Below are 24,025 nucleotides of genomic sequence, written 5' to 3'. Positions count from 1 at the left end.
GATGCGCGCCCCGGACTGCAAAGTCATTCCGGTTACAGCAATCAGAGCCTCTCTAATGGCTACAAGTTCTTCACAGAACGATGATGGAGGTTCCGGGACCGTAAATCTGGACGTCTTGCTGAGGGCTGGATGGCTAGTGCAATGAATTGCAGTGGCAATCACAGTATCTTGTATACTGGCGTCGGTATATAACATGGTAGAGCCGGGTGGAAGTAGCTATCCGTGTCGGCGATGTTTTGAGGGCAGACGCCGAAATGTTGGAATCTGGACGACGAAGGTCAGTTGGTTTGTTGCCACTCAATTGCACGAACTGCCACGGGAGAAGTACTCGCTGCGGTAGGGCGGTGTTTGTGTATTCAGTCGGATTTACGCAATGTTCCGGCGCGTGCAATGCAGTGTCAAACGTTGATGCGTCTAACGATGTCATACCTACGTAATATAAAGGCTGCGTCTAATCTCACGGCAGCCGTGAGAATTACCTCCGGGAAATTCTCACGACAGTTTCCATAAAAGCTGGCTGGCGGAACATTTGCTGAATAATATTACGTCCCAACGTAACCTAACGTAACATAACCTGACCGAACCTTACCTAACCTAACCCAACGCGTCATAACCTACCCAAATCCTGCCAAACTGCAACAAACCCAATCTAACCCAGCCCAACGACACAGAACACAACCTGTATTAAACGTAATTCAACCAATTCTAGAAGTCATGTGCGTCATTCTCTTGATATAGTAAAAACCAGGGTAAAAAAAGCACTAACAAAATTACGATGGCCAAAAAATTCCGAAAGCTACAAAAAAAAAAAACATGCGAACGTCGGACTCGAACCTGAGCCTTCTCGTTTAAAACCGAGCACTATGCCACAGCACTACAGGGGCAGCTGCAAACAGGGCTTTTTAGGGGGATATTTATCAGATTGAATCTCCGCGTAGCGTGCTTAGCCAATAACAAGCGACTGCCGTGAGAAATTCCTGGCGGTAATTCTCCCGGTTGCCGGGATAATAGACACTACCTAATATAAATAGCGATGTGCAAGTTCATATGGATGCACTATAAATTCTCCTATGAAGGCACATTTCCCTTTCGTGTTTTACCGATTCCTACAAAAGAGGCATTAACTACATTTTTTTCCTACCTTTAGAAAGCTCACCGATTCGATTCCTCCCTCTCTCCTCACTCCCTCCACCGCGGTTTTAAACTTTCGCGCCCTTGCACTGTCTCCCTCGTTGAACGTCTTCCTCCCGGCCAATCGCCCTGAGTGGACATGTCCACTGGAAACATGAACAACATCGGCAGCATCTGGCGTGCCATTTCCCCAAACGTTCAGGAGTTTCGTGTCGCCAAGGGGGACGCGCTCAGGATGTGACTCTTCTGGGCCGCGCCACCCTGCGCCCCGTGGAAAGACGATGTCGTGCAGGGCTGCTCTGGTTGTCAAGGTCGTCCTTTGCGCTGCATCCCCTTGGCGGCGCGTTGGGTAGCCCTGTGCATCCCGCAAGACGGCCACGGTGGCGACGGGGTGGTGCCTAAATTGAACGGTCGAGCCGGCGCCTGAGGGGACAATGTTCGGAGGCGATGCAGCCGAGAGCCGGCCGTCGTTTGAGACCGTTGTCACGCAAGGTTGGTGATAAACGCGATACAGGGACGTTAAATAATCGAGTAGAGTTAGGGATGTCCATTGCTAAAGCAGGAAGTTCAGTGCCGCGGCACGCGGCATTGCTTTCCGTCCGTGCTGCAGAGCGGCCTTGATTACCTTGCCGTCCGAAATCAGAAGGAAGCCGCTATACCGGATACTGCAACCTTGGCTTGTCGGATGTTGAACAGGACGTAACGATCCCTGGAAACTTTTTTTCTGGGTGACTTCCCCGTTTCGAACCCTGCCCACTTTTTGCAACTTTTTTTGAAATCTTAAATGCTTGAACAATGCAGTCACCCAACACACCCAGTAAGTAGATTAGCGGCTCGCAAACTACTTCAGCCAAAAATTACTGCTCTATGCCCATCAGATAACTTGTAAACTCGCACAAAAAATTTTCCCCTCTTTCCCGGTCTTGACGTTCTTTGACGGCTCGAATTACGTCATTAAGGCCATGTAGCGGCTGTTGGCCTGTTTTCCTTCAGTTGCAGCAATGAACGCTTTTCGATAGCAACTTTAAAAAGAAAGCCACAAAGCAAACCAGAAACGGGAGGCGACAAGCAAATTACGCAGTGCCGCTCCGTGCTGGCGATAACTGTAGTTTTCGCAGTGCTTCCAGAAGCGAAGGAAAGAGTGAAAGCGTTTATCGAAAGTGTTGCAGGGTCCCTTTATCCTCGAACTGTTTATGATAATCACTCGTTCAGCCCTTGAGATTTCTGTGAGCAGCCGGAACAGAAGCGCATGCGCACGTTTCAGAGACAGTCGGCTTCCCCGCTGCTCTGTGGGTGGGCTTACCATTTCGGCAGCCACCAGTTCTCTAAAACCTTTTATTTTGTGGTGCATACGACACAGCAGGCGGCCAGTGTGTAGTATACCATACAAGCAGTTCTGCTGCGAATGCCTCGACGCATGCATACGCAGCCAAGCACGCCTGGCCGATGAAGGATTGGTTATAAAGCTGGCCAGTCCCCAAAAATCTCTTAAATGGCGTTGCCGAACGCCGCTGCACGCACTCCAGGTAAACAATATCAACGCCGCCGTCCGCGGCAATTGTAAGTGGTTGCACGCTCTCTTGAATTCTCCAGGAGCCAGTGACCGCGCTTCTGTAGTTGGGCTTAGCTCGACCATCAGGCACGCCCAGTTTGCATTCCAAGCCAAACTAGTGAGCGCGAAAAACCGACTTGTGATATCGCGTCGAATACAGCATACAGTAAACCCGCGTTGTAACTAAACCGCTTAATAAGAATTCTCGGTTTATTCAGAGTCTGTCATGACCCCAAATTAAGAGCAGTAAGAGCAAATCATTCCGCTTTTAGTGAAGTGCTACTTATAACGAAGGTCGTGTTCGCTCCCGATGACTTCGTTATAACGGTGGTTGAGTGTAACTGTCGTGTAGTACGGTGCAAGTTTGGCTCCAAACAAAACATTTGTCCGTTAGCCAATCATACCCGCTTTCGATGAACTACCGTTCATAAAGAAGTTCGTTGTGTTTGCCCAGGACTCCGTTATAACCAGGGCTACATGTCGCATGTTAAGCTCAAAACAAAGCATCCGTTTGTTAAACAATCACCTCGGCTTTTAACGAAGTACTGCTTATAACGAAGTTTGTTTTCTTCAGCAAGAGAGCGGCGCGGGACAAAAGGCTTGCTGTGTTTCGTACCCGCCCAGGGTATACGAACGCGGCGCACGAGTAACGTCTTTAAGGCCAGCAGTTTTTTGTCAGAGGAAGGATGCTGAAGCAACTGAAGGAGCTCGTTTGGTGCCCTCTGAGATAGTAACGTAATCGGATGACCTAGTTGGTATTCACTACTTCGTAGAGTTGAGCGGAAATATAGTCAGGGAAATCGAAATGACAATACATAGAGCGCTCTCTGGAAGGTTGTTGCTGGGCTGTTTCAGTCACCTTTCGTGAGGTTTTGCTTTCTTTTCTGATTTCTTTCTCTTTGTGTTTGCAACTTTTTGGAGCCGAAAAAGAGAGAGAAAAAAAATGGCAGCATCTCCACTCCGTGGATGATGGCGAGGGTGCGGAGTACGGGGACTCGAAATGACATCCAAGTTGCGCCCCGAGTGACATCCGATTTGCGCCCCGGCCGTCATTCCATTTGAGCCGTGAGTTGCATTTTGATTGTTCCCTAAATGAAACTGCAACTCACGGCTCAAATCGAATTTCGCTTGATGCTGGTGTGCGTACGGATGGACGCGGACGGACATTGGTAGGTCCTAAAGCAGGATTCACACGACGGAGAAACCCTCTCTTTTTGGCCCGCGGGACCCGCTCACGTGACTGGTTTTAGGCTCCGCCCCTCGGCGGGGATAGCCCGCGGAGGCTTCGGGAAAGAAAATGCCTCCGCCTGTTTTCGCTCGACGGCGGTGGCCCTCGGCGGGGAATGGAACCTGTTCCTCGGCGCTGTCGTCTGCTAGTCACTCCGCGTAGCTCCGCGCGTGTGGATGCGCCGCCAGGCCGGATAATCCGGTCACGTGCTGTTGACGTCACATATCCGTCCGCCTCCGCGCGCCTCTTCCTCCGTCGTGTGAATCCCGCTTAAGGTACTCCGCACCGTTACAGGCGAGGGAGTAAGCCGTTTGACTCACGGGTACTAACTCACGGTCGTAGCCCAATGGGTAAGACGGCTGGCCCCAACTCCGTCTGGTCTACGAGACACAGGCTCCAATCCTGCCGGTTCCTGCGAGATTTTTTTGCGATTGTAAATGCTATGCGCACGGACGCGGACGGACATTGTGCGCTCCTAAGGTGCTCCGCACCTAAAAAAAAAGGTAAGGTTGGTCTAACACGGGTCACAGTGCTTGTCACAGGTTGTCGACTAGTCTTCCACGTGCGTCATTTGAAATTTCCATTCCTTTCAGTGCACTTTTGTCCCATTACTTACGACCCGTTATTCTTATCGTAATCGTTGTTCCCATAATTTCCCACCCGTTATTCTTATCGCAACCGTAGATCTCGGCCACCCTCTCCTCTCCTGTCACGAATAGAGCTCTTGCAGATTCTCCCGCATTATTTCCCCGGAAGAAGTTTGTTTGGAGCTTTAAGACCACATGTTTTGTTCGGTCATCGCGAGTCGTCATAAGTAATCAAACATGCATCACTCGGCCTAGCCGATGCCGGTTCCCTGCAAAGGAAGGTCAATCAAAGTTTACATAACATCGGTAATACGTCTCCTGGTGCGCAACGCGAGTGCAATACGACCCGCCGCGCACCCTCATATTAACTAAACAAATGCATGACGACTTCTTTGGCGAGCGGATTCGCATTCTCTGTGGCGACGGCTCGCTAACGTCGTTATTCATATCATCTGTCGCACACGAGCTCTTACAGCGTGGTGAACGGAAGGAATCACTGGAAAGCGCGCTAATTGGAATTATGGTCCGCTGGCGTCTCTACTGTCCATGTTGCTGGATCGCCGACTGTGAAAGACGGCGGGATAACTTCGCTGTCGATCTCAATGACCGTATGTACTTTACGTATGCATGCTTGGCACCCACTGATAGAATCAACCTAGAACGGAATACTGGCAACTGCTTATAATACGCAGCTATCAAAGGCGAGAGCTGAAGGTTAGTGTAGACAAACCGGTAGCAACATTTGTGCGCATTTGCAAGCATAGCGTTCGTGTTCTCGCGTTTTGTTTAGCGTTATTCAATTCGCTATAACAGGTTATAACAGTTTTTGTCGGGTTTCCGCAGGCTATGTTCACCTCCTTCGAGCGCTATCCGCAACATGTACAGTTATGGACAAATAAATGCGATCACAAAAGTGTGAATCAAAACACACAAATAGCGCGATTTCTTTCCATGCAAGCCAAAATGACGCTAGCCTAATCAAAGTAACAAAGTCGGGAAATGTGTCTTTTCATACCTACCAATAGTACACCATTATTGGACCTCCTCGAGCAATTTTTTTTTTTCAATTTTGCGTGTTCTGGTTGATATTTTCGTGTTCGCATTTCCTTTTTCCAAGGCTGTACCTTTTCAGACAATGGATGTCGTAAAGCACTTTCTGCGGTAAAACGTTTCCGAATGTCTATAGGACCCTTACACCTACTCCAGAGAGAACAGCCCATGGAAGGTATTTCGTTTCTGTGTTTGCCAAGTAATGTCAGTTAGGGAAAATTTCATCGACAAACTAAAACCAACTGCGTTTCTAAGACACTGCGCCGAATTTAACTGAAAACTCATCGATTGTCTCGATGTCACTGCGAGGTGTCGTCTCACGTGTTTCGGTGGTTCGATATCTGTCTCTGTGCAGCGAAGCTGACAGCGATCGACAGCCTGCCCTTCGACGAAATGGCGGCCAGCGACTCCGAGGGCAGCGGCGGAGGCGTCGAGCTCCGGTCCAGGGAAGAGTCCCAAAGCTTCCGGGCGCGAGTGCAGTTCCGCAAGTCGCACTCCGGACCACCCAAGATGGAGGGCTACCTCCGCAAGAGGACGGCTAAACTAGTGAGCGCGAAAACTGCGGACATCTGGGCTCGCGCTGAATACCGCCGGCCTATACAGCAAACTTTCGTTGCGATATCGCTCTATTAGAATTTTCACTTTATTCGAAAGTTTCCATGGTCCCAACTTCAGCGCAGTAAGAGCGAATCACTTCGTTTTTGCTGAAGTCCCGCTTATGAATAAGTTCGCTTCCTTTCCTGCGGACTTTGTTATACGAGGGTTCAGTGGTTTAGCGTATACTTGTCGTGGCGTACGGTGTGCGCCTAGTCCGAACCGAACATCTGTCAATTAGCCGAAAATCTCCGGTTTTCGCGAATTACCGCTTAACACAAAGTTATTTTTATGTCCCCAGGACTTTGTTATCAGAGGGTTTAGTGTGCTTGTCGTAGGTTACGGTGTGTGTCTGGCTCCAAACAGACCAAGTGTCGGTTAGCAAATCGATCTTCGCTTTTAACGAAGTACCGCTTATAAAGAGGTTCGTTCTCTCTCCAGAGGACCTCGTCATAACGAGGGTTAAGAGTACTTGTGCGGTGTACGACTGGCTCCAACAAAACATTTGTCCGTTCGTACGTGTGTGCATCACGGCATTCCCATCGTTATCGGCATCATGACCGGGTCAGAGGACAGTAAAGTGACACGCCAGTGTTGAGAAGCGGGTACCGCCCTTCAAGAACAGTGGCGTGACGTCAAGTGCTGCTCCTTAAAGAGTTGGTTTCTTAAGCTGGTTGGTGACGATCATCATTAGCTTCGTGTAGCGCAGCGTAACACACTTGGGTTGCCCAGAGTTTTTCTGTTCAATGCGCCATCCTTCCCCTGGTATATTTCGCTGCGCTGTGCCCATGGACTGCTCTTGACAGAGCAGGTTAAGGAAAAATGTGTTCGCATTTGCGTGTTCAAGAATACACCCGTAGGTCACACCCTTATGTTTTACTATTTACGTTTAAAAAGGAATTCTAACCCTAAATACCCCTTTTTTTACTGTTGTAAAGCTGCAGCTTTAATGTATAGGGGAAAATCGATATGGCGATGTCGGTTGGCAAAGCAGTCGACGCTCCTGCAGTGAGCAGTCCGTCGCGGCCGCCTTCTCTGCGTTCACCGCGGTGGCAATGACCGACTAAGGAAAAGGATTCGAGAAGGAATGTTAGACCTTGATTGTAGGTTTTAGCGCGCCGACGCAAGGCAGGCGATGAGGCACGCCGTAGTGGAGGGCTTCAGATTAATTTTGACCAACTGGGGATCTTTAACGTACGCCGAAGTCTCGCACACACGGGCGTTTTTGCTTTTCACCTCCATCAAAAGTGAAGGAATGTTGTGTTGTTCCAAAAGCTGGCATCCGCTGGTCACAATACGCACACCCACTATGTGAAATGATGAAATGAGAGAAACTCACTCCCTTATGGCTATAAAGTAAGGATCTCTTCTGAACCTTTTTTTTTTCATTGGTAGAAACGACAGATTACCTCTAATTCGCTACAAAGGGGGGGGGGGGGGGGGGTATCTGAAGTGTATTACCTATTCTATAGGCCAATTCATCGTGTCAATGCAAAGGTCCCTGTGAAAAGTAACCTGGATGCTTTTAGGTTACTTTAGGTACAAATGGAAAGAACGCAGATAATAAATACATTAATCATAGATCAGTGGTCTCAGCCGTAAGTATGACAGAGCTTCATACTTCTAATATGACCGTGCTCTGCTCAACGGTGAATGGAATAAGGGACGAACAATCTAAATGAATGAAGTGGAAGCACGGTATACTTGTGTTGCTCGTACATTTTCCATGCACCGCAACAAGTTGCGACTGCAGCCCAATGCTGAAATGTCACGGCTCGTCTTACGAGAGGGCAAGGGGTCGCCTCCTTTGAGGGCAACCCTGGTCCACTTGATCACGTGATCGGAGTGCCGCTTTGTTTACGCAGAACCTCAAGTGGTTTTGGCGCAAGTACTGGTTCGTGCTCGACGGCAGATCACTGCTCTACTTCAAGTCGCAGTCTAACTACAACGTGAGTATGTGCCAACCAACAAGGCACGTTCATTTTACCACCTATCGAACCAGGTTTCTTGGCCTAAGCAGTAAAGCGCCTTAACCACCGATCCACCGCGGCGAGTACCTTTTTTTTTCAAATTAGGGTTGCTAACTATACTCTCTTTTGGGTGTAACAACGAGATAAAATCACCGAACTTTCAAACCTGTCCTTTTAAGCTCATTTTTTTACAAATGAGTGCTTTATTTTTACAACTGATCATGGCGGAAATAAAAGTTTACTATTTTCGTCAGGGTACTGACAGGAACGGCCGGGCACGAGGGGCTACGGATCGAGAAAAAAAGCACAAAACTTTAAAAAAGAAATAGACACGCTAAAGCGTCATGGCGCAGCGCAGCAGGCTTTGTAGATCAGAGGCAAGAACTGCTTAGGTTCTCAAGCGTGACAGCAGTGAGATTCTTTATTCTTTTTTTTTTTTTTGCTCAACCTGTGGCGCAGTCGCTGGGTACGTGCAAGGGCCTGGTGGACTTCGGTCTCGTGCAGGCCGTGCGGCCGTCGCACGGCTCCAAGAACAACTACACCATGGAGGTCATCACTCGCTCGGACGTCATTCACCTCGTGAGTGCGTTGTCCGTCTGCTTCTTGCCGTCACAGTCAGCTGTTGACTTCCGACCGCTGTTTCATCAGATATCCCGGATATTCGTAATTTTTGAAACGGTAGAACAAAACTTTACCACCCGTTCCTAAAAAAAAGTTCAGAGAAGCGCGAAAGCTTCCTCACATCAAAACTGCGTCATAATTGCGTCAAAACCTTCGCTAAAAATGTGTCCAACATTCTCTTAAAGTGAGTGCAATCGATCGACAAACATTGAAAGAACCAAATCGCAAGCGAAGAACGAACCCATCCGACGATTTTTCGCGCACCAAGTAAACGCACCTACGAACGATCTAAATGTGTACCGATACATGTGGTTTATGAGATAAAGGTATATGTACTATTGTACACCTTCTCCGTGATCGATGCGTGTATTGTCTTATCTAGAACCGTTCCTTTTCGCGATTTCTAGTAACCGTTTTGACACAACGGAAGACCGGTTTCACGCAGGCGGCGTCCACAGCTTTTTGGTCGACCAACCGGACTATGGGGAAATGCGTTAGTTTTCTGACAAGACGTGACCAGTCCCACTAAAAAAGCTTTCCCTTTAAAATTCGGAGTTCATTTCGCACCGTCTCCTTCTTAGAAGCGGGTCAACGACTTCAGTGTTCACCGGTCATGACAAAGAAGTTGCAGGGAATAAGTGCTTGTTGGGGTTGAGCGAATGGGAGATAGAAACCCGTAACTATTAGGCGCAAAGCGCACCACGTCAGGCTATGGTCCGCTGTGTGGTGGCAGAAAAAAATTCTGGCTTAACAAGCCCGTTCTGTTGTCCTAGGACAATTCTATCCGTGAGACGTGTCGGTCACTAGAGCATAGAGGAGACATCGAGCCGCCATATCGTGTTTGTTGTGACGCCGACGATACATGCGGTCAGACGAGATAAAACCTGGCACTTGAGCGCTAGGTACTCTCAACTGACAGTGATAACTATACCGTGAAATGATACCGCGTCAACCATACCGTGAAATTATACTCTCTAGGTACTTTCTAGGTACTCGCTAGGTACTCTTAACTATGGCAGTGACAACTATACCGTGAAATGATGCTACTGAGGCGCCCTTTGGGACCCGCAGAATCAAGGCCCAATAGCACCAATTTATGTGATCTTAGTTTTTGTTTTTCTAAAGAAACGAAGCCTTTTCGCGGTTGTAGACATGTAGAACGCGGTTTTGTCATAAAGTAATTGTGAAAAAGCGAGCCAGCGTTTTGTCGGTGGCAGTGGTCACCAACCCGGAAAAGCTAAATCCTGTGCACCTTATCGCAGCGGAGCGGGAAGTCACAAACATATCTGGATTTAATAAAGCCGCACAGCCAGTACTCCCGATAAGGGAGTGAATCAAGCAATCTGCCATGAATCATTTCACCAGGCCCAGCTCACAACCTTGTTCCAAGCGGGAGGCACGTAAGCTTTCAGACCTTATTCCTACTTATTCCGCAAATCCATGTGATTTCCTAGGAATGTCGCTCGTCTCTCCAAGCCTATTTATGAGATAACGGTGCGCTACGCAGTCAAATCAGTTCGGTCGGCATGTAAATATCGCCTTTATCTCTGGGTAGCCCAGAAGCTGAGGAACGTTAGAGTGGAAACGAATTGTTACGGTGCGTGCAACACCGTGTATTCAACACAAACTTTCAGCACAAACTTTCAGCACGAAGGTGCCTTGAAATATGGTGCCTTTCTGTTATGCGTTAGAATAACAATCAATGGGATAAGTACAATTATTTGCTTCCCAGTTATGCAACTACTTGAGTTATCATATCATATTTGTTTGCAAGTGACCATGTTCCAAAGCACTGAGGTTATACTGAGATTATATTTCCGAACAACGTCGCTGAAAGCTGCGCAGTTAACCATCGGGCTAGCAAGGTCTGTTTTGCATCAGTGTTGGACATAGGAATTACCTTCGTGGTTTAGTACCATTATTATGGACAGCTTTATACACGTCGATGAAAGCTGAGGTTTTGGCTCTGGGCGCACATAATGCAGGTCGAGTGAAAGAGATGATAATACTTGTTAGTAAACGCTAATTTATAGACGCAGTGTATATATATATAGAAAGATAGGTCAGCAGTCTACAACGCCAAAGGAGGCATAGGGGTGTGGTTAGGCTCTTTTCTTTATCACTACGGTTAATTAAGTAAACATTTTTTTTTAATTATACAGAAGAAAGAAAGAAAGAAAAACACGCGCCAAGAGTGGGGACCGAACCCACGCCTTTCGATTACATGTCGAATGCCTTACCAATTCGGCTATCTGGGCGACTGTGTTCTCCTTCACTTTCTGGGCTATTTATATTTACTAGAAGTGTATCTGACGCTTGAGGGTGGTAGCCATATATATATATATATATATATATATATATATATATATATATATATATATATATATATATATATATATATATATATATATATATATATATATATATATATATATATATATATATATATAGCGAATCAGAATAGGAAATGAGGGGCTCGTTGAAATAAGACAGAAAATAAGAATTGGCAGTAAAGACAACCTCGGAAAGCAAAGGGGAGGATGTAGTACGTCAAGATAAAGAATTTGGAAAATAAGAAAGTACGTGTACGTGTAATAAGAAATTGTACGTGTTCACAAAAACACGTGAACATAAATACCCCAGAAAGTGGAGGCTAAAAGTAGCCCCGCCGGTAGCGTAGTGGTTATCGCACCAGACCGGTATTCTGGAGGTCGTGGGTTCGGATCCCACCTGGCGGGCATTTTTTCTCCACTTTCTTATTTTCCAAATTCTTTATCTTGACGTACTACATCCTCCCCTTTGCTTTCCGAGGTTGTCTTTACTGCCAATTCTTATTTTCTGTCTTATTTCAACGAGCCCCTCATTTCCTATTCTGATTCGCTACATGCATAGCGAGGGCCTCTGTTCTGGCAGTCTTGGTGCCAAGGTTAGCTTAAGAGGGTTCAACGCTGGTCGACCACTCTCGACATGTCGTAGACGCTGGGGTCACGGCCCGGGGGTTAAAAAGAAGGTCCCCTTCACCCCGAGTAGTCCGAGTGGCGCTAGCTACCACCCCCAAGCGCAGGAAACAAAAACACGTGAACATAAATACCCCAGAAAGTGGAGGTTAAAAGTAGCCCCGCCGGTAGCGTAGTGGTTATCGCACCAGACCGGTATTCTGGAGGTCGTGGGTTCGGATCTCACCTGGCGGGCATTTTTTCTCCACTTTCTTATTTTCCAAATTCTTTATCTTGACGTACTACATCCTCCCCTTTGCTTTCCGAGGTTGTCTTTACTGCCAATTCTTATTTTCTGTCTTATATATATATATATATATATATATATATATATATATATATATATATATATATATATATATATATATATATATATATATATATATATATATAAGAATATATATATATATATATATATAAGAATATATATATAAGAATATATATAAGAATATATATATATATAAGAATATATATAAGAATATATATATAAGAATATATATAAGAGTATATATATAAGAAGAATATATATAAGAATATATATAAGAATATATATATAAGAATATATATATATTCTTCACTTTCTTTCTTTCTTTCAAAATTCTTAATCTGTTTCAATGATCTACCACATCCTCCCCTTTGCTTTCCGAGGTTTTCTCGACTGCCAACCCTTATTTCTGTGTTATATATATATATATATATATATGACACACGAGAAAAACATAAAAAAATAAAAATAAAAATGTACTGACGTTTCACGAAGAGGACCTCCACTCTCAAGAAAGGAAGTCCTCTTGTCCTCTTCCTGAAACGTCAGTACACTTTTATTTCTATTTTTTAATGTTTTTCTCGTGTGTCTCTGTCTCTACTTGCTTTATTTTTTCGCGCTCTGTGTGAGCTTTTGTTTGCCGGCACAAGTTCGCCCTGTTAATAAGCGCTTTTACTCTTCTTACTGGAGTTCATCGCTATATAAGTGGTGGAATTGATACCCCATCCGTCGACGCTCAGCTCAGGGTCGCCAATTCAAGTCGAGGTTTCGCCCGTCCACGAGCGAACCAGCCGTCGTCTACTCGGACTTCCAGCGAAGTGCGGTCTTTTACCTGATCGCACGACCAGGATGACAGGACGGAACGCTGGCGCTGTGAACACGACTCCGACAGGCAGCCCTTTTCAGTACGTGGTTCAGCAGCAGCGGCAACCAAAAGTCTTTTACGGAGAGCCTTATGAAGACGCGGAAGATTGGCTTCACCCCTTCGAGCGTGTGGCAACGTTTAACGGCTGGGACAACGGATTTAAGCTGCGAAATGTGTACTTTTCACTGGAAGAAAGCGCGCGAACCTGGTATGAAAATGATGAATCCACGATGTCGTCTGGGAGGAGTTTCCCCAATTATTACCAGCGACCTACACACAGTGATCGCAAGAAGGAGGCTGAGGCTGCCCTTCAAGCCCGAAACCAGCGTCCGAACGAGAGCGTTGCCGTGTACGCCGAACACATGGCTCGTCTTTTTGGGCACGCTGACCCCTCAATGAGTGACGCCACGAAGGTTCGACACCTCATGCGCGGGGTCAAGCAAGACATCTTCGCCGGGCTAATGCGGAGTCCCCCGAGAACGGCTGCCGAATTCGTCCGTGAGGCTTCCACGATTGAAAAGACGCTCCACCAAGGGCTCGGCACTACAATCGTAAGGAACCAGTCCCGTCTAAAGTATCCGAGATGGGCCGAATCGGTCTCTGGGAGCTCGTGAAACAGATTGTCTGGGAAGAGCTTAAAAGGCTGCAGCAGGGACAGGTGCCACTGGCTCAGCTGTTCATAGCGGAAATAGTTAGGTAGGAGGTAAGGCAGGCTGTGCGGGTACCAGAAGTAGTTGACGTGTTCCAGCAGGATGAACCCCGCTCCTCATATGCAGCAGCCTTGCGCCAGCCCATCTATGGCGCTCCTCCTATCGTTGCCTCGGTGCACCGCAACGTACCCTGGAGCTGACGCCACGTACACCCTACTCGACGGAAACGGGCCGGCGGAAGAACGACCTGTGGCGCACCCCTGACAACGCACCTCTCTGCTTCCACTGCGGGGAAGCGGGGCATATCTACCGGACCTGCCCCTATCGCCGAGCTGTTCTGCGTGGATTTCCGCCGAATGCACCACGGCCGCAAAACGGACAGAGACACCCCCAGAAATCGTGGACTACATCGCCGGACGCCGCAACGTTTTTCCGCCGCAACGCCCTCAGTCTCGGTCACCGTCCCCGATGCGACGCAGGTCCTCCAGTCCTGCCGGTCGTCCCTCTGGTAGCCCGGAAGGCCGGGGAAACTGAGGCAGTGACTTCCGGAGGTGAGGCCGCTGATATCACGAACTGCCAAGATCCCCTACTGCAACGATCCCTACGACGAGACGACGAGCAGCCAGCACCTGAACCTTCTTTATAACCCAACCGATTATCTGCGAAGTGCTGGTAGATATCGATGGCTGTACGACGACTGCATTGGCCGGTACTGGCGCTTATCGTTCAGTCATCAGTGAAACTCTGGCTTCTACGCTAAAGAAAGTCATCACACCCTGGACTGACCTGCAAGTTTGCACTGCTGCAAACAATCTGATCACCCCGGTGGGTAGGTGTACTGCGCGCATAAAAATTCACGGTTTCACCTACGTTAACGACTTTATTGTGCTCCCTGATTGCTCGAGGGACTCAATTCTGGTCATGGACTTTCTGCAGACAGACGTGGCTGTTATCGACCTGCAAAAATCGAAAATTAGCTCCTCGACAAAGGGAGCCATAGCAAGCAACATCGAAGACCAGCGCGACGAAGCGCTACGCATTGTTGACTACGACGTCACGCTGCCTGCCCGTTCCAGCCTCTTTGTAATGGTCAAAAACGACACATTCGCGGATTGTGAAGGCATCGCTGAAGGCAACATTCAGTTATTAGATGCAGAGCATCTGATTCACTCGCCTTGTCCCTCCGGCGTCGTCGTCGTCGGCGGCGGCGTTGTCCACCCCTCCCCCATTCTCCTCGCCGCGCCAGCTGCGCTCTCCGCCGCTCACCCCCTCTCCTCTCCGATAGCGAACACTCTCTCGAGAGGGGCATTGGATTGGATTCGATTGGATTGGCTTGACTTGGCTTGGATTGGATTTGGATTGGATTGGAAAAAAGTGGATTGTGTTGGATTGTGTTGCGTCATAGCCGCGGCAGACGCGCTGGGGCCGGCGCATGTGCAGTACTCTCTCTTCCGCGGTTTCCTCTCCTTCGGGCGTGCTGCGCCTATAACCGGTGTGGCGTTATCCGGCGAAGCAACATCCACGCTTGGCTCAAACACCTAGAGTCCACGCCGCTTTACAAGTACGCCAACGTCGTCATCGACTGGGGCCGGCTTACGCAGACCCCTCAACGTTATGCGCGCTATAAAACGCGGTCCCTTCGCCGCTCCGCCTATGCGTCGCATCTACACAGGGGTTCCCGCGAGGGGAGGTGGGAGTTTTTGCTGGATAGGGGCATTTCTTTATCTAGAGGATTTGTCAAAAATGCACAATGGATACACTCAAGTTTTGGTCGCCAATTTTTCCAACGAACATCGACATTTTGCAAAAGGCGCTGCGATCGCATTCATTGAGGAAGTCGCTGACGTTGCGTACGTGGGTGCGCTCAGGACACTTCCTCTTGATTCGCTGACAGGTGACACCGACATACCAGTTGAAATAAACAACGACCTCCCGACCACTCAGAGAGGAGCCCTAAAACGGCTAGTGCACGACTTCACCGACTGTTTCGCCACGTCTTCCGAAGTGCGCCGTACTCCCATCGTGAAGCATCGCGTCGTGACTGATGAATCCACCAGACCTATGCGTCAACAACTCTACGGCGTGTCGCTTAGGCGACACGCCGTCGAGGGAGGCCATCAAGACGCAGGTCAAAGAGATGCTCGCCGACGACGTTATCCAACCATCTAAAAGTCCGTGGGCCTCACTAGTTGTACTGGTAAAGAAAAAGGACAATACGCTTCGCTTTTGCGTAAACTATCGCAAACTGAACAGTGTCACTAAACGCGATGTTTATCCACGTCCCCGAATAGATGATACGTTGGACCGTTTGCGTAACGCTAAATTCTTCTCGTCCATGGACTTAAAATCTCGTTATTGGAATATCGAAGTTGATGAAAGAGACCGTGAGAAAACAGCCTTCGTAACACCCGATGGCCTATACAAATATAAAGTCCTCCCATTTGGCCTCTGTTCTGCCCCTGCAACGTTCCAGCGTACGGTGGATACCGTACTCGCTGGACTGGAATGGCAGACTTGGCTTGTTTACTTGGACGATGCAGTCGTGTTTTCTAGGTTGTCCGAAGAACATCTAACACGAGTTCGAAGCGTTCTGGAAGCAAATATTTGGTCGACAGGTGTTGTTTTTTCTTGGCACGTTTAGCAACAACTGAACAAGTTTGTTTGCTCAGCGATTCCATATTGGGGGTAACGGCGCACTGTTCAGAGAACTACTGCCAGTAGTACGAATATTGCGTGAAAAGGTAATCCTGCTGCTTCAGCAATACGTCTAAGAGCCTTCATTTCATTTTATGTTTAAATCGTAAGGGTTAATATAGAATACCTTAGTAACCTCAGATTTGCTGATGACGTTGCCTTGCTAAGTAAATCGGGGGACGAATTGCAAAGCATGCTTACCACACTCTACAAAGAGAGTAGAACCGTGATCCTGAAAATTAATATGCAGAAAACTAAGGTAATGATCAATAACCTCAGGACAGCACGGTGGTTTAAGATAGGTGGCGAGGCAGTGGAACTGGTAAGCGAATATATCTACTTAGGCCAAGTTGTGACCCCGGATCCCAACGATGAGGCAGAGATAATTAGAAGGATAAGACGGCGTGGAGTTCATTCGGCAGGCATTCTCAGATAATGAATGGCAGCCTACCATTGTCCCTGAAGGAGAAAGTGTATGACAGCCGCATCTTACCGGTACTCACCTACGGGGCAGAAACTTGGAGGCTCACTAAGAGGGTTCAACTTACATTGAGGACGACTCAGCGAGCAATGGAACAGAAGATGATAGGTGTAACATAAAGGGACAAGAACAGAGCCGAGTAGGTCAGGGAACAAACACGTGTTAAGGACATATTAGTAGAAATAAAGAAGAAGAAACGGACGTGGGCAGGGCATGTAATGCGAAGGCAAGACAACCGCTGGTCATTAAGGGTAACAGAGTGGATCCTTAGAGAAGACAAGCATGGCCAGGGGCCGAGAGAAAGTTAGATGGGCAGATGAGATAAAGAAATTTGCGGCCATAAATTGGTCGCAGTTAGCACAGGACCGGCATAATTGGAGACCCATGTATGAGGCCTTTGCCCTGCAGTGGGGGTAGATAGCCTGGTGATGATGAAATCGTAAGATGACTCAGAATCACAAAAACGTGTGCTGTTGGCGTCATGAGACACAGACTTTGATGCCCCTTTAGTGCGCAGAACTTCGGCGCCCGGTACAGGTGTTAAACGGCGGCGGCGGCCTCGTCGATATCCGCGTAACCGAGTGAGCGGCCGAGACAGCGAAGGAAGAAAGAAAACGGTGGGGAGCATCGGCGAAAGTGTGAAAAGGAGGGCGGCATGCGCTGCCATGGCGTCATATCTCCCACTGTCTCACCCTCATACTTTCGCCATGCGCCGTCGCCGAGGGGCGCCCTCGCCTTCACACTTTCGCCAGACGCTCCTCCATTCGCCGCTCATCCGAACCACGAGATATTTGCGCGGGAGGTTCAAACACGATTTGCAACACCTACTCGGTGGCGGCGACGCGCTGCGAGATCACAGCATTGTAGCGGGCGCCTCCGCGCGTTCGCTGATCACGCGTTCATTTTCGCAGACGCGGCAGATATGCGACGAGACTTCGCGATGCGCACAAATTTCGCATTCGGAAGTACAGTAATCGTCACTGCTTTTTGTAGCGTGAGCTACACTGGCCCAGGTTGAGCAGTTTTGCGTGGCTCCTGGAGAGCCGTGCTGCGCATGCGCGAGGAGCAGTGACGTCACACGGCGCACAGAACGTTGCTCGCTGCCCGGCGTCTCTCACACAACCCCCGCGCCCAGCGTCTTCGCCGACCTCCGTTCCGCACGTGGCGGCCGTGCCAGTCCACTTGATGATCATGCGAGGGGTGGCCGTGTGTGGAACCGATGGCTCGTGCGCGTGGCCTCCGCGATCGGCTACCGGGGGCGCGCCGGTAGCCGATCGCGGAAACACAACACGTTTTCCGGTTTTATTTCTGAAAATCTCGTACATGTTGTTTGGAACGCACGGAACGCATATTCCGTGCGTTCCGAGCAAGAACCAAATTATGGGAATTCAACCGACCGAAATTCAACCATTAGTAAACACGAAAATACCCCCTATGTCGTTTCCTTTTTTTCTCCTTTAAACGTGCGGTCTTTCACAGATAAAGTAGATGACATGTCAACACTACTTGAAACGTTTGGCGTAAGTTTTACCGTGATACTATTAACAGAGACGTCGTATACTTCAGCATCTGAAGTGTATACTGTCCAAATGGCTGTCGGAATTTCTTCCGCAATAGGCAGGGTAAACGTGCTGGTGCCGTTTATTGGCATGCATGCTTGCATATACAAACGTACAGAGAGACTTCCAGTCTACCATAAATGGACGTGGTCTACGTAATGTTATAAAAATCTTTACCCGAGTTACGATTGGTATAGTTCTCCACTTGATGTGTTTATTCACTAATATCCCGAACAACTTACTTACAGCAATGTTGTGCATACAGATATTAGTAATCAGCCTAACTGCGGACCGAAAAAAATTATGCCCTTAATATGTCATGCCAACAAATTATGTGCGGAATATATTACCCCAGCAAATCTAGAAATTCAGAAACAGTCTTTCGAAAAAAATACATATGTAGAGTCGATAGCGATATAAAAAGGCATCGCGGAATACCATAACTTTTTCACTCACGGCAAATAATTTGGGAGCGAGATTGCAGTAGGTACAATTGAAACCCCTAAGCATATTAAATGAAACGCAAAAAAATGATTGATTCGTACCCGTGGTAGCCTTATAGATTATTTGACTATCGTAGTCGCCTGCCTATAAACAATACACGAGAGCTTATCGGTATTACGCTGTTTTCACGCACGTGCACTCGCACACGCACGCACGCACGCACACACACATGCACACACACAAACAAACAAACAAACAACGGATACCCAGAGCGTTCGAAACAACTCAAAAAACAAAAAAAGTATTCTTTCGCGCAGCGATATCGCGCGAAAATGCTGTAACAGCGAAAAACGAATTCAGCACGCTGGCATTCACTCTGCCCGAGATGACAGAACCCTGGGCTATGGCATTCGCCTTTCAAGCAAACGACCACTAAAGCTGCATGCAAAGGCAATCGTGGTTGTTTGTGAGGAAAAGACCCAAGTTTCGTTTTTTTTTCCTTGTTTGTTGTGTTTTCTTTTAATTATTACACTGTGACATGGGCCGTGAGTGAACTCGAGCTACCAGTGCAACACGGAAGAGAAGACGACGGGCTGTGGGCAGGCGGCGCGACAGCTGGGCAAAAATCGAGGGAAGAAGAGAACGAAGCCGGGACAGCTACGAGAGGAACGTGCGAAGGGGCTCGTGCCACGGAACCACGGGCTGGCGGACGTTACAGAGGAAGAGCTCCTGCCGTCGTTCCTGCTGCGGGCCTTCACCCAGGGCGTGCCTACCTCATCCGGTCCTGGTGGCTTGTTCCAGGACCAAGGGGCGGCTTATCGAGCGGCTCCTGCCAGGGCGCAGTTGCCGAGTGCGGGCCTTGGCCGACGCTACCGAGGCGCTCATCTCCGGGGTCGTTCGTGGGACGTGGTCCTCGCGAGCTCAGCTGGGATGAGACATCGGTGCGCTGTCCCGTGCAAGCGCCGCACACGGTAGAGCAGCTGTGTGCCGGCGACGATCCAGTTGCAGCAGTCGTGCCACCCCTGCCCTCGCTCACTTCGACGGCCACATCAACGGACGACGACAAACCTGAGAAGGCGTCGGGACCTGTCCGTGAGACGACGCCTTTAATATTCCGAACCCTACTCGCGAGGGACGTTGGTGTGGGGCAGAACAGACAGTAGCTCGAGAATTGCCGAACTGTATTTTGGGGTCACTTGTCATGTGAGACTGACGCGAAATGACGATGTACTTTGTTTTCCCGCTCCCGTAGCTCAGGACTTGTGGAACAGATAAACATCTGATTTTCTTTTTCCCTCTTCACAACGTCTCTGTCGCCTCCTTTCCTCGTCCGACAGCACACGAAAGCGTGACGAACGTCCATTCACCATCACAGTGTTAAACAACGTACGTTAAACAACTTTGTACTGGTAGGATCGAGTCAAAATACATAGACCACATATTGAGAGATTTCTATCCCGAAGACGCGACAACGAAGGCTGATTTACAACTCAAAGCGCAGGCAGCGTCGGCCAGACGAGCCTCGCTTCAGCCTTAGGCTAACGGCGCCGCCTCGCGGCGTGTATCGGAGTTAGCAAAATTACACCGCTCCCTTTGCTTCCGCGCCGAATGGGACGGCTGGAGCAACGGCGCGCCGCCGGCAGCAAATCGCGGAGGCCACGTCGTGCGTCACAGCAACACCGACGTGCGCCTGTGGAACCAGCTTAGCTCCGGGGCGATTGGTGACGCTTCGCCGGAGCCGCTTGATAAATATACATGTGTCACATAATGCGTACACTATGTGTGTGTCATTGAAGCAGAAGTAAGCATGATAATCAAGCCAATCCTAGACAACCAAGAAAGCTAAGAATAACCAGCTGAACCTTAACTCAAGCTACATATATCCTGGCATAGCCGCGATAAGCCACTGCTATTTTTTAAAGACACAGATAGCGCCATGCGCAGATTCTCAAAAGTACCGTATAACTCAGCTGAAGACTCTCCATAGTTGGGAGGGGAAAACGGTAAAAATAGCGCTGTATATAATGTAGAAATTATGTTAATTGATACCACTCCAAAACGGGAGTATGTCAAAGATAAGCACAGCTCAGTTTGATTTTAAGAATTTGAATACCGTACCACATATGCACGTTTTTCGCAAGTTGTTATTTTGCTTGTGATTGGGTGAGTTGATTCATGATCACTGTAAAACATCCAGCTGGAACGTAAGGAAACGAAGGACGGTCGAAAGAAACACGGGCGCAGTGCCGACTAGCAACTGGTATTTACTCAAGAAAAGCACACATATACACACAAAAAACATTGCACAACTTGCTGAAAAATTTCCCACAATCAGTCCACGGGATAACCCCGGAGCAATTCCTCTTCTTTTTCGGTGTGGCGGAAGCGGTGAAACGCACGTGTCGCCCTTTTTGTCGATAGCAAGTGCTTCAATACTTTCCCCTGCCAGACGGTTGTGTTTCCGTCCGATAATATCGATTTTGTCGATGCGTGCGGTGCATGTACATCCCTTGTCAACATTTTGTGGGCCAAACCTAAGCCTTCTCGACCACAAAGAATTGAAAGAATCTGCTTTACCGTGGACTCGGTGAGCTTATATGAAGTCTTCGTGGACACGATGTCAAGAGCTCGAAAGTCAAGCAGCAAAGTACTGAGGTTTCCGCATAGATACACCGCCACCGACTCGGAGTATGAGAGGCTTCGCGCGGTGCGTCGAAGAGCAGAAAGATGAGCGCGCCGGACACAAGCGCCTGAAGATATCCGTGCGCCAAGACGAGCCCAGAAGGTGATTCGGAGGCATATAAATAAGCTCGCCAAGCGTGAGTGGGAATGCTTATGCTCCAAGCTGGACCCCTGGAAGCCGCTCTCCAGAATATGGCTCTTGCTTCGAAGTTTGCGGACACCGCAGACTCAACTGCACCCGTTCAAATCCATCTCACTGTGCACGAACACCAGTGACCTCCAAATCGCTGACGCCTTCTGCAGGAGAATTACTGCAGCGCCAGCAGCTCTTCTTCCGCCATACTCTCCCCCCAACGAGACATGCTCAGGCCCGGTGTCCCCAATGGACGAGCCATTCTCCATGGCAGAGTTTCTCGCTGCACTGGCTTCTGTCAAGAAATCCAGCTGCCCACGCCCGGATGACATCATCCAACACAACCCTCTTACATCTAGGTGAAAAGGGAAAAAGTTGCCTCCTGCATGCCTTCAATCTTTCGTGGGAAACTGGTCGTCTAGAGCCAAGGTGGAAACACATTCGCCGTGTCCCAGTCCTAAAGCCAGGTAAAGTTCCCACCGCCATCGAGTCTTACCGACCCATAGCGCTCCTGAGTTGTGTCGGGAAACTGATGGAAAAGATGGTGCTGCTCCGCTTGGACTGGGATTTGACCATCCGAGATGTATACCCGGCACAGATGTCTCGTTTCCGCAAGGGTCGTAGCAGCCTCGACAACGGCATCGCCCTTGCAAATAGCATCAGAGAAGCAAATCGTCGGCGGAACATTGCTGTTGCCGTGTTCCTCGACGTCAAGTCAGCGTATGACTGCGTCGAGCATGAAGCCATCCGCTCGGCGCTGAAGTCTTTAACCATCAGGGGCCGCATGTACGCATTGCTATCGGGCTACCTCTCCGATAGGTATGCGTACATGTCTACCGACATGGAAGACTCATCGCTGCATCAGGTGACCCGAGGTGTTCCCCAGGGTGGGGTGCTGAGCCCTACACTCTTCAACATCGCCATAGTTGGTCTGGAGAAATGCGTGCCACAGTCGGTAGAAATCTCTCTGTACGCCGACGACATCTTCATATGGAGTTCTGGCCGCAATAGGCGACTGTTACGGTCAAGACTGCAGCGAGCAATTGACTCCATTGCGGCATTTCTGGCAACTAGAGGATTAGTGATTTCAGGGAACAAATGCGCTGCGATAGCCTTTACAAAGCGTGACCTTACGCGCTACGGCCTCATTGTTGGAGGGACCGCAATTCCATACGTCCTCACCCACAAGTTCTTGGAAGTGACATTTGATAGTAATCTCACCTGGTCGCCTCATGTTCGCCATCTCAAGGACAAGATTACTTCGTTCGCCCGCATATTCCGCATGCTCTCCACCAACTCTGGCGGTTGTTCAGTCAATTCTCTTCTACGGGTATACAAAGCGCTTTGCGTTGGCCTGATGAGTTACAGCATCCCTGCTATGGTCCTTCTATCAAAAGGAACTGTCAAGGCGCTAGAGAGCATGTAAGCACATATCCTGCGGGCCTGCATTGGCGTTCCAAAGACAACCACTACCATCGGAACGCTGACAGAATGCAGGCAGCTCTCACCACTCGCTCTAAGCACGCAGGAGTTGCTTCGTGCGCGTCTGCAAATTGTGGCAAGACAGCAGGGCCATCCTCTAGCGAAAAGCTGGGCCAAAGAAATGAGTGAAATTCTGCCGAAGGCGTATCAAGAGCCTGCTCCTCCTTAGCACCCGCCCTGGATGTTCCTACCCGTACCGGTCACGACTACAGTCAAACCCGGCTATAACGAACCCGGATACAGCGAATTATGCTATATATCAAACAAAAATATTTCAGTTACAGAAATACATGGGAAACATATTCCTTATAACGAAGTTCACATCCGGTATATCGAACTCTGGGCGCCTAGAATGGCCGCCGAAATGCATGATCTCGGAGCGGCGATTGAGATGTGGATTGGCCGCGACCACGGAGCAAGAGCCGCGACTGAGACATTGCGCCTCGCAAGGAGCGACGGGACGCCCAATACTTTCCGTAACTGTTTCCGACGCGCGGGACTCGCGACGGAACCCGCGCAGTCATCGAGTCCGGACCAAGACAGCAGCATCGGTGAAATGTGGGAAGAGCTCGCCAACGTTTCCGATGATGTCGCGAGTGAAATCCGTCCGACGCTTATAATGGAGCGCTTTCGGCAGTCGATGTGCTCCGCCAACGCTTCTTAGATTTTTGAAGACGCGGACTCGAACTGGTGCAAACAATGTTTCGTGTAGAGAATGCTATGCTATAGTTGAAGCCGCCAAAACAAAAGTGAAAACAAAATCACCGCTTTTTTGTTTTGCAACGTGGGCAGTTAAGGAGGAAAGTAGCTTTATTACTTGCAATAAATGGATTATTTTAGTATGGTAACCGCTACTGTACTGTGTTCGTTTCTGCATACGCGGAAGGCGGAGTTGGGGAGGGAGGGGGGGCTCTTGCTGATTGCGAACTCGTAACAATAAGCTCGTTATAGGCGGGTTCGGCTATATCGAACTATTGGATATATCGAACTAATCGCGGTGCATATTGCAGTTCGCTATAAACGGGTTTGACTGTACTGTGC

The 24,025-nt window shown here is 48.8% G+C and overlaps 1 protein-coding gene across 2 annotated transcripts in view; it reads left to right on the top strand.

Annotated features, from left to right (window-relative positions):
* LOC144137922 (uncharacterized) overlaps positions 1-24,025 on the top strand; it is a 57,085-nt gene that overhangs the window by 7,140 nt on the left and 25,920 nt on the right. The window contains exons 1-4 of one of the 2 annotated variants that reach the window (XM_077669942.1): positions 4,965-5,106; positions 5,904-6,094; positions 8,008-8,091; positions 8,572-8,691. In XM_077669942.1, coding sequence (XP_077526068.1) covers positions 5,019-5,106; positions 5,904-6,094; positions 8,008-8,091; positions 8,572-8,691 — 483 coding nt within the window. In that variant the 5' untranslated portion in view covers positions 4,965-5,018. Of the gene's footprint in view, positions 1-4,964; positions 5,107-5,903; positions 6,095-8,007; positions 8,092-8,571; positions 8,692-24,025 lie in introns of those variants that run through there. The other variant, XM_077669943.1, reaches the window with a different exon arrangement.

This window comes from Haemaphysalis longicornis, unplaced genomic scaffold (assembly GCF_048455015.1).
Source record: "Haemaphysalis longicornis isolate Haplotype H1 unplaced genomic scaffold, Haemaphysalis longicornis Haplotype H1 scaffold_5, whole genome shotgun sequence".
In the NCBI taxonomy this organism is placed as follows: Eukaryota; Metazoa; Arthropoda; class Arachnida; order Ixodida; family Ixodidae; genus Haemaphysalis; species Haemaphysalis longicornis.
This window is presented reverse-complemented; position numbering and strand designations above follow the sequence as displayed.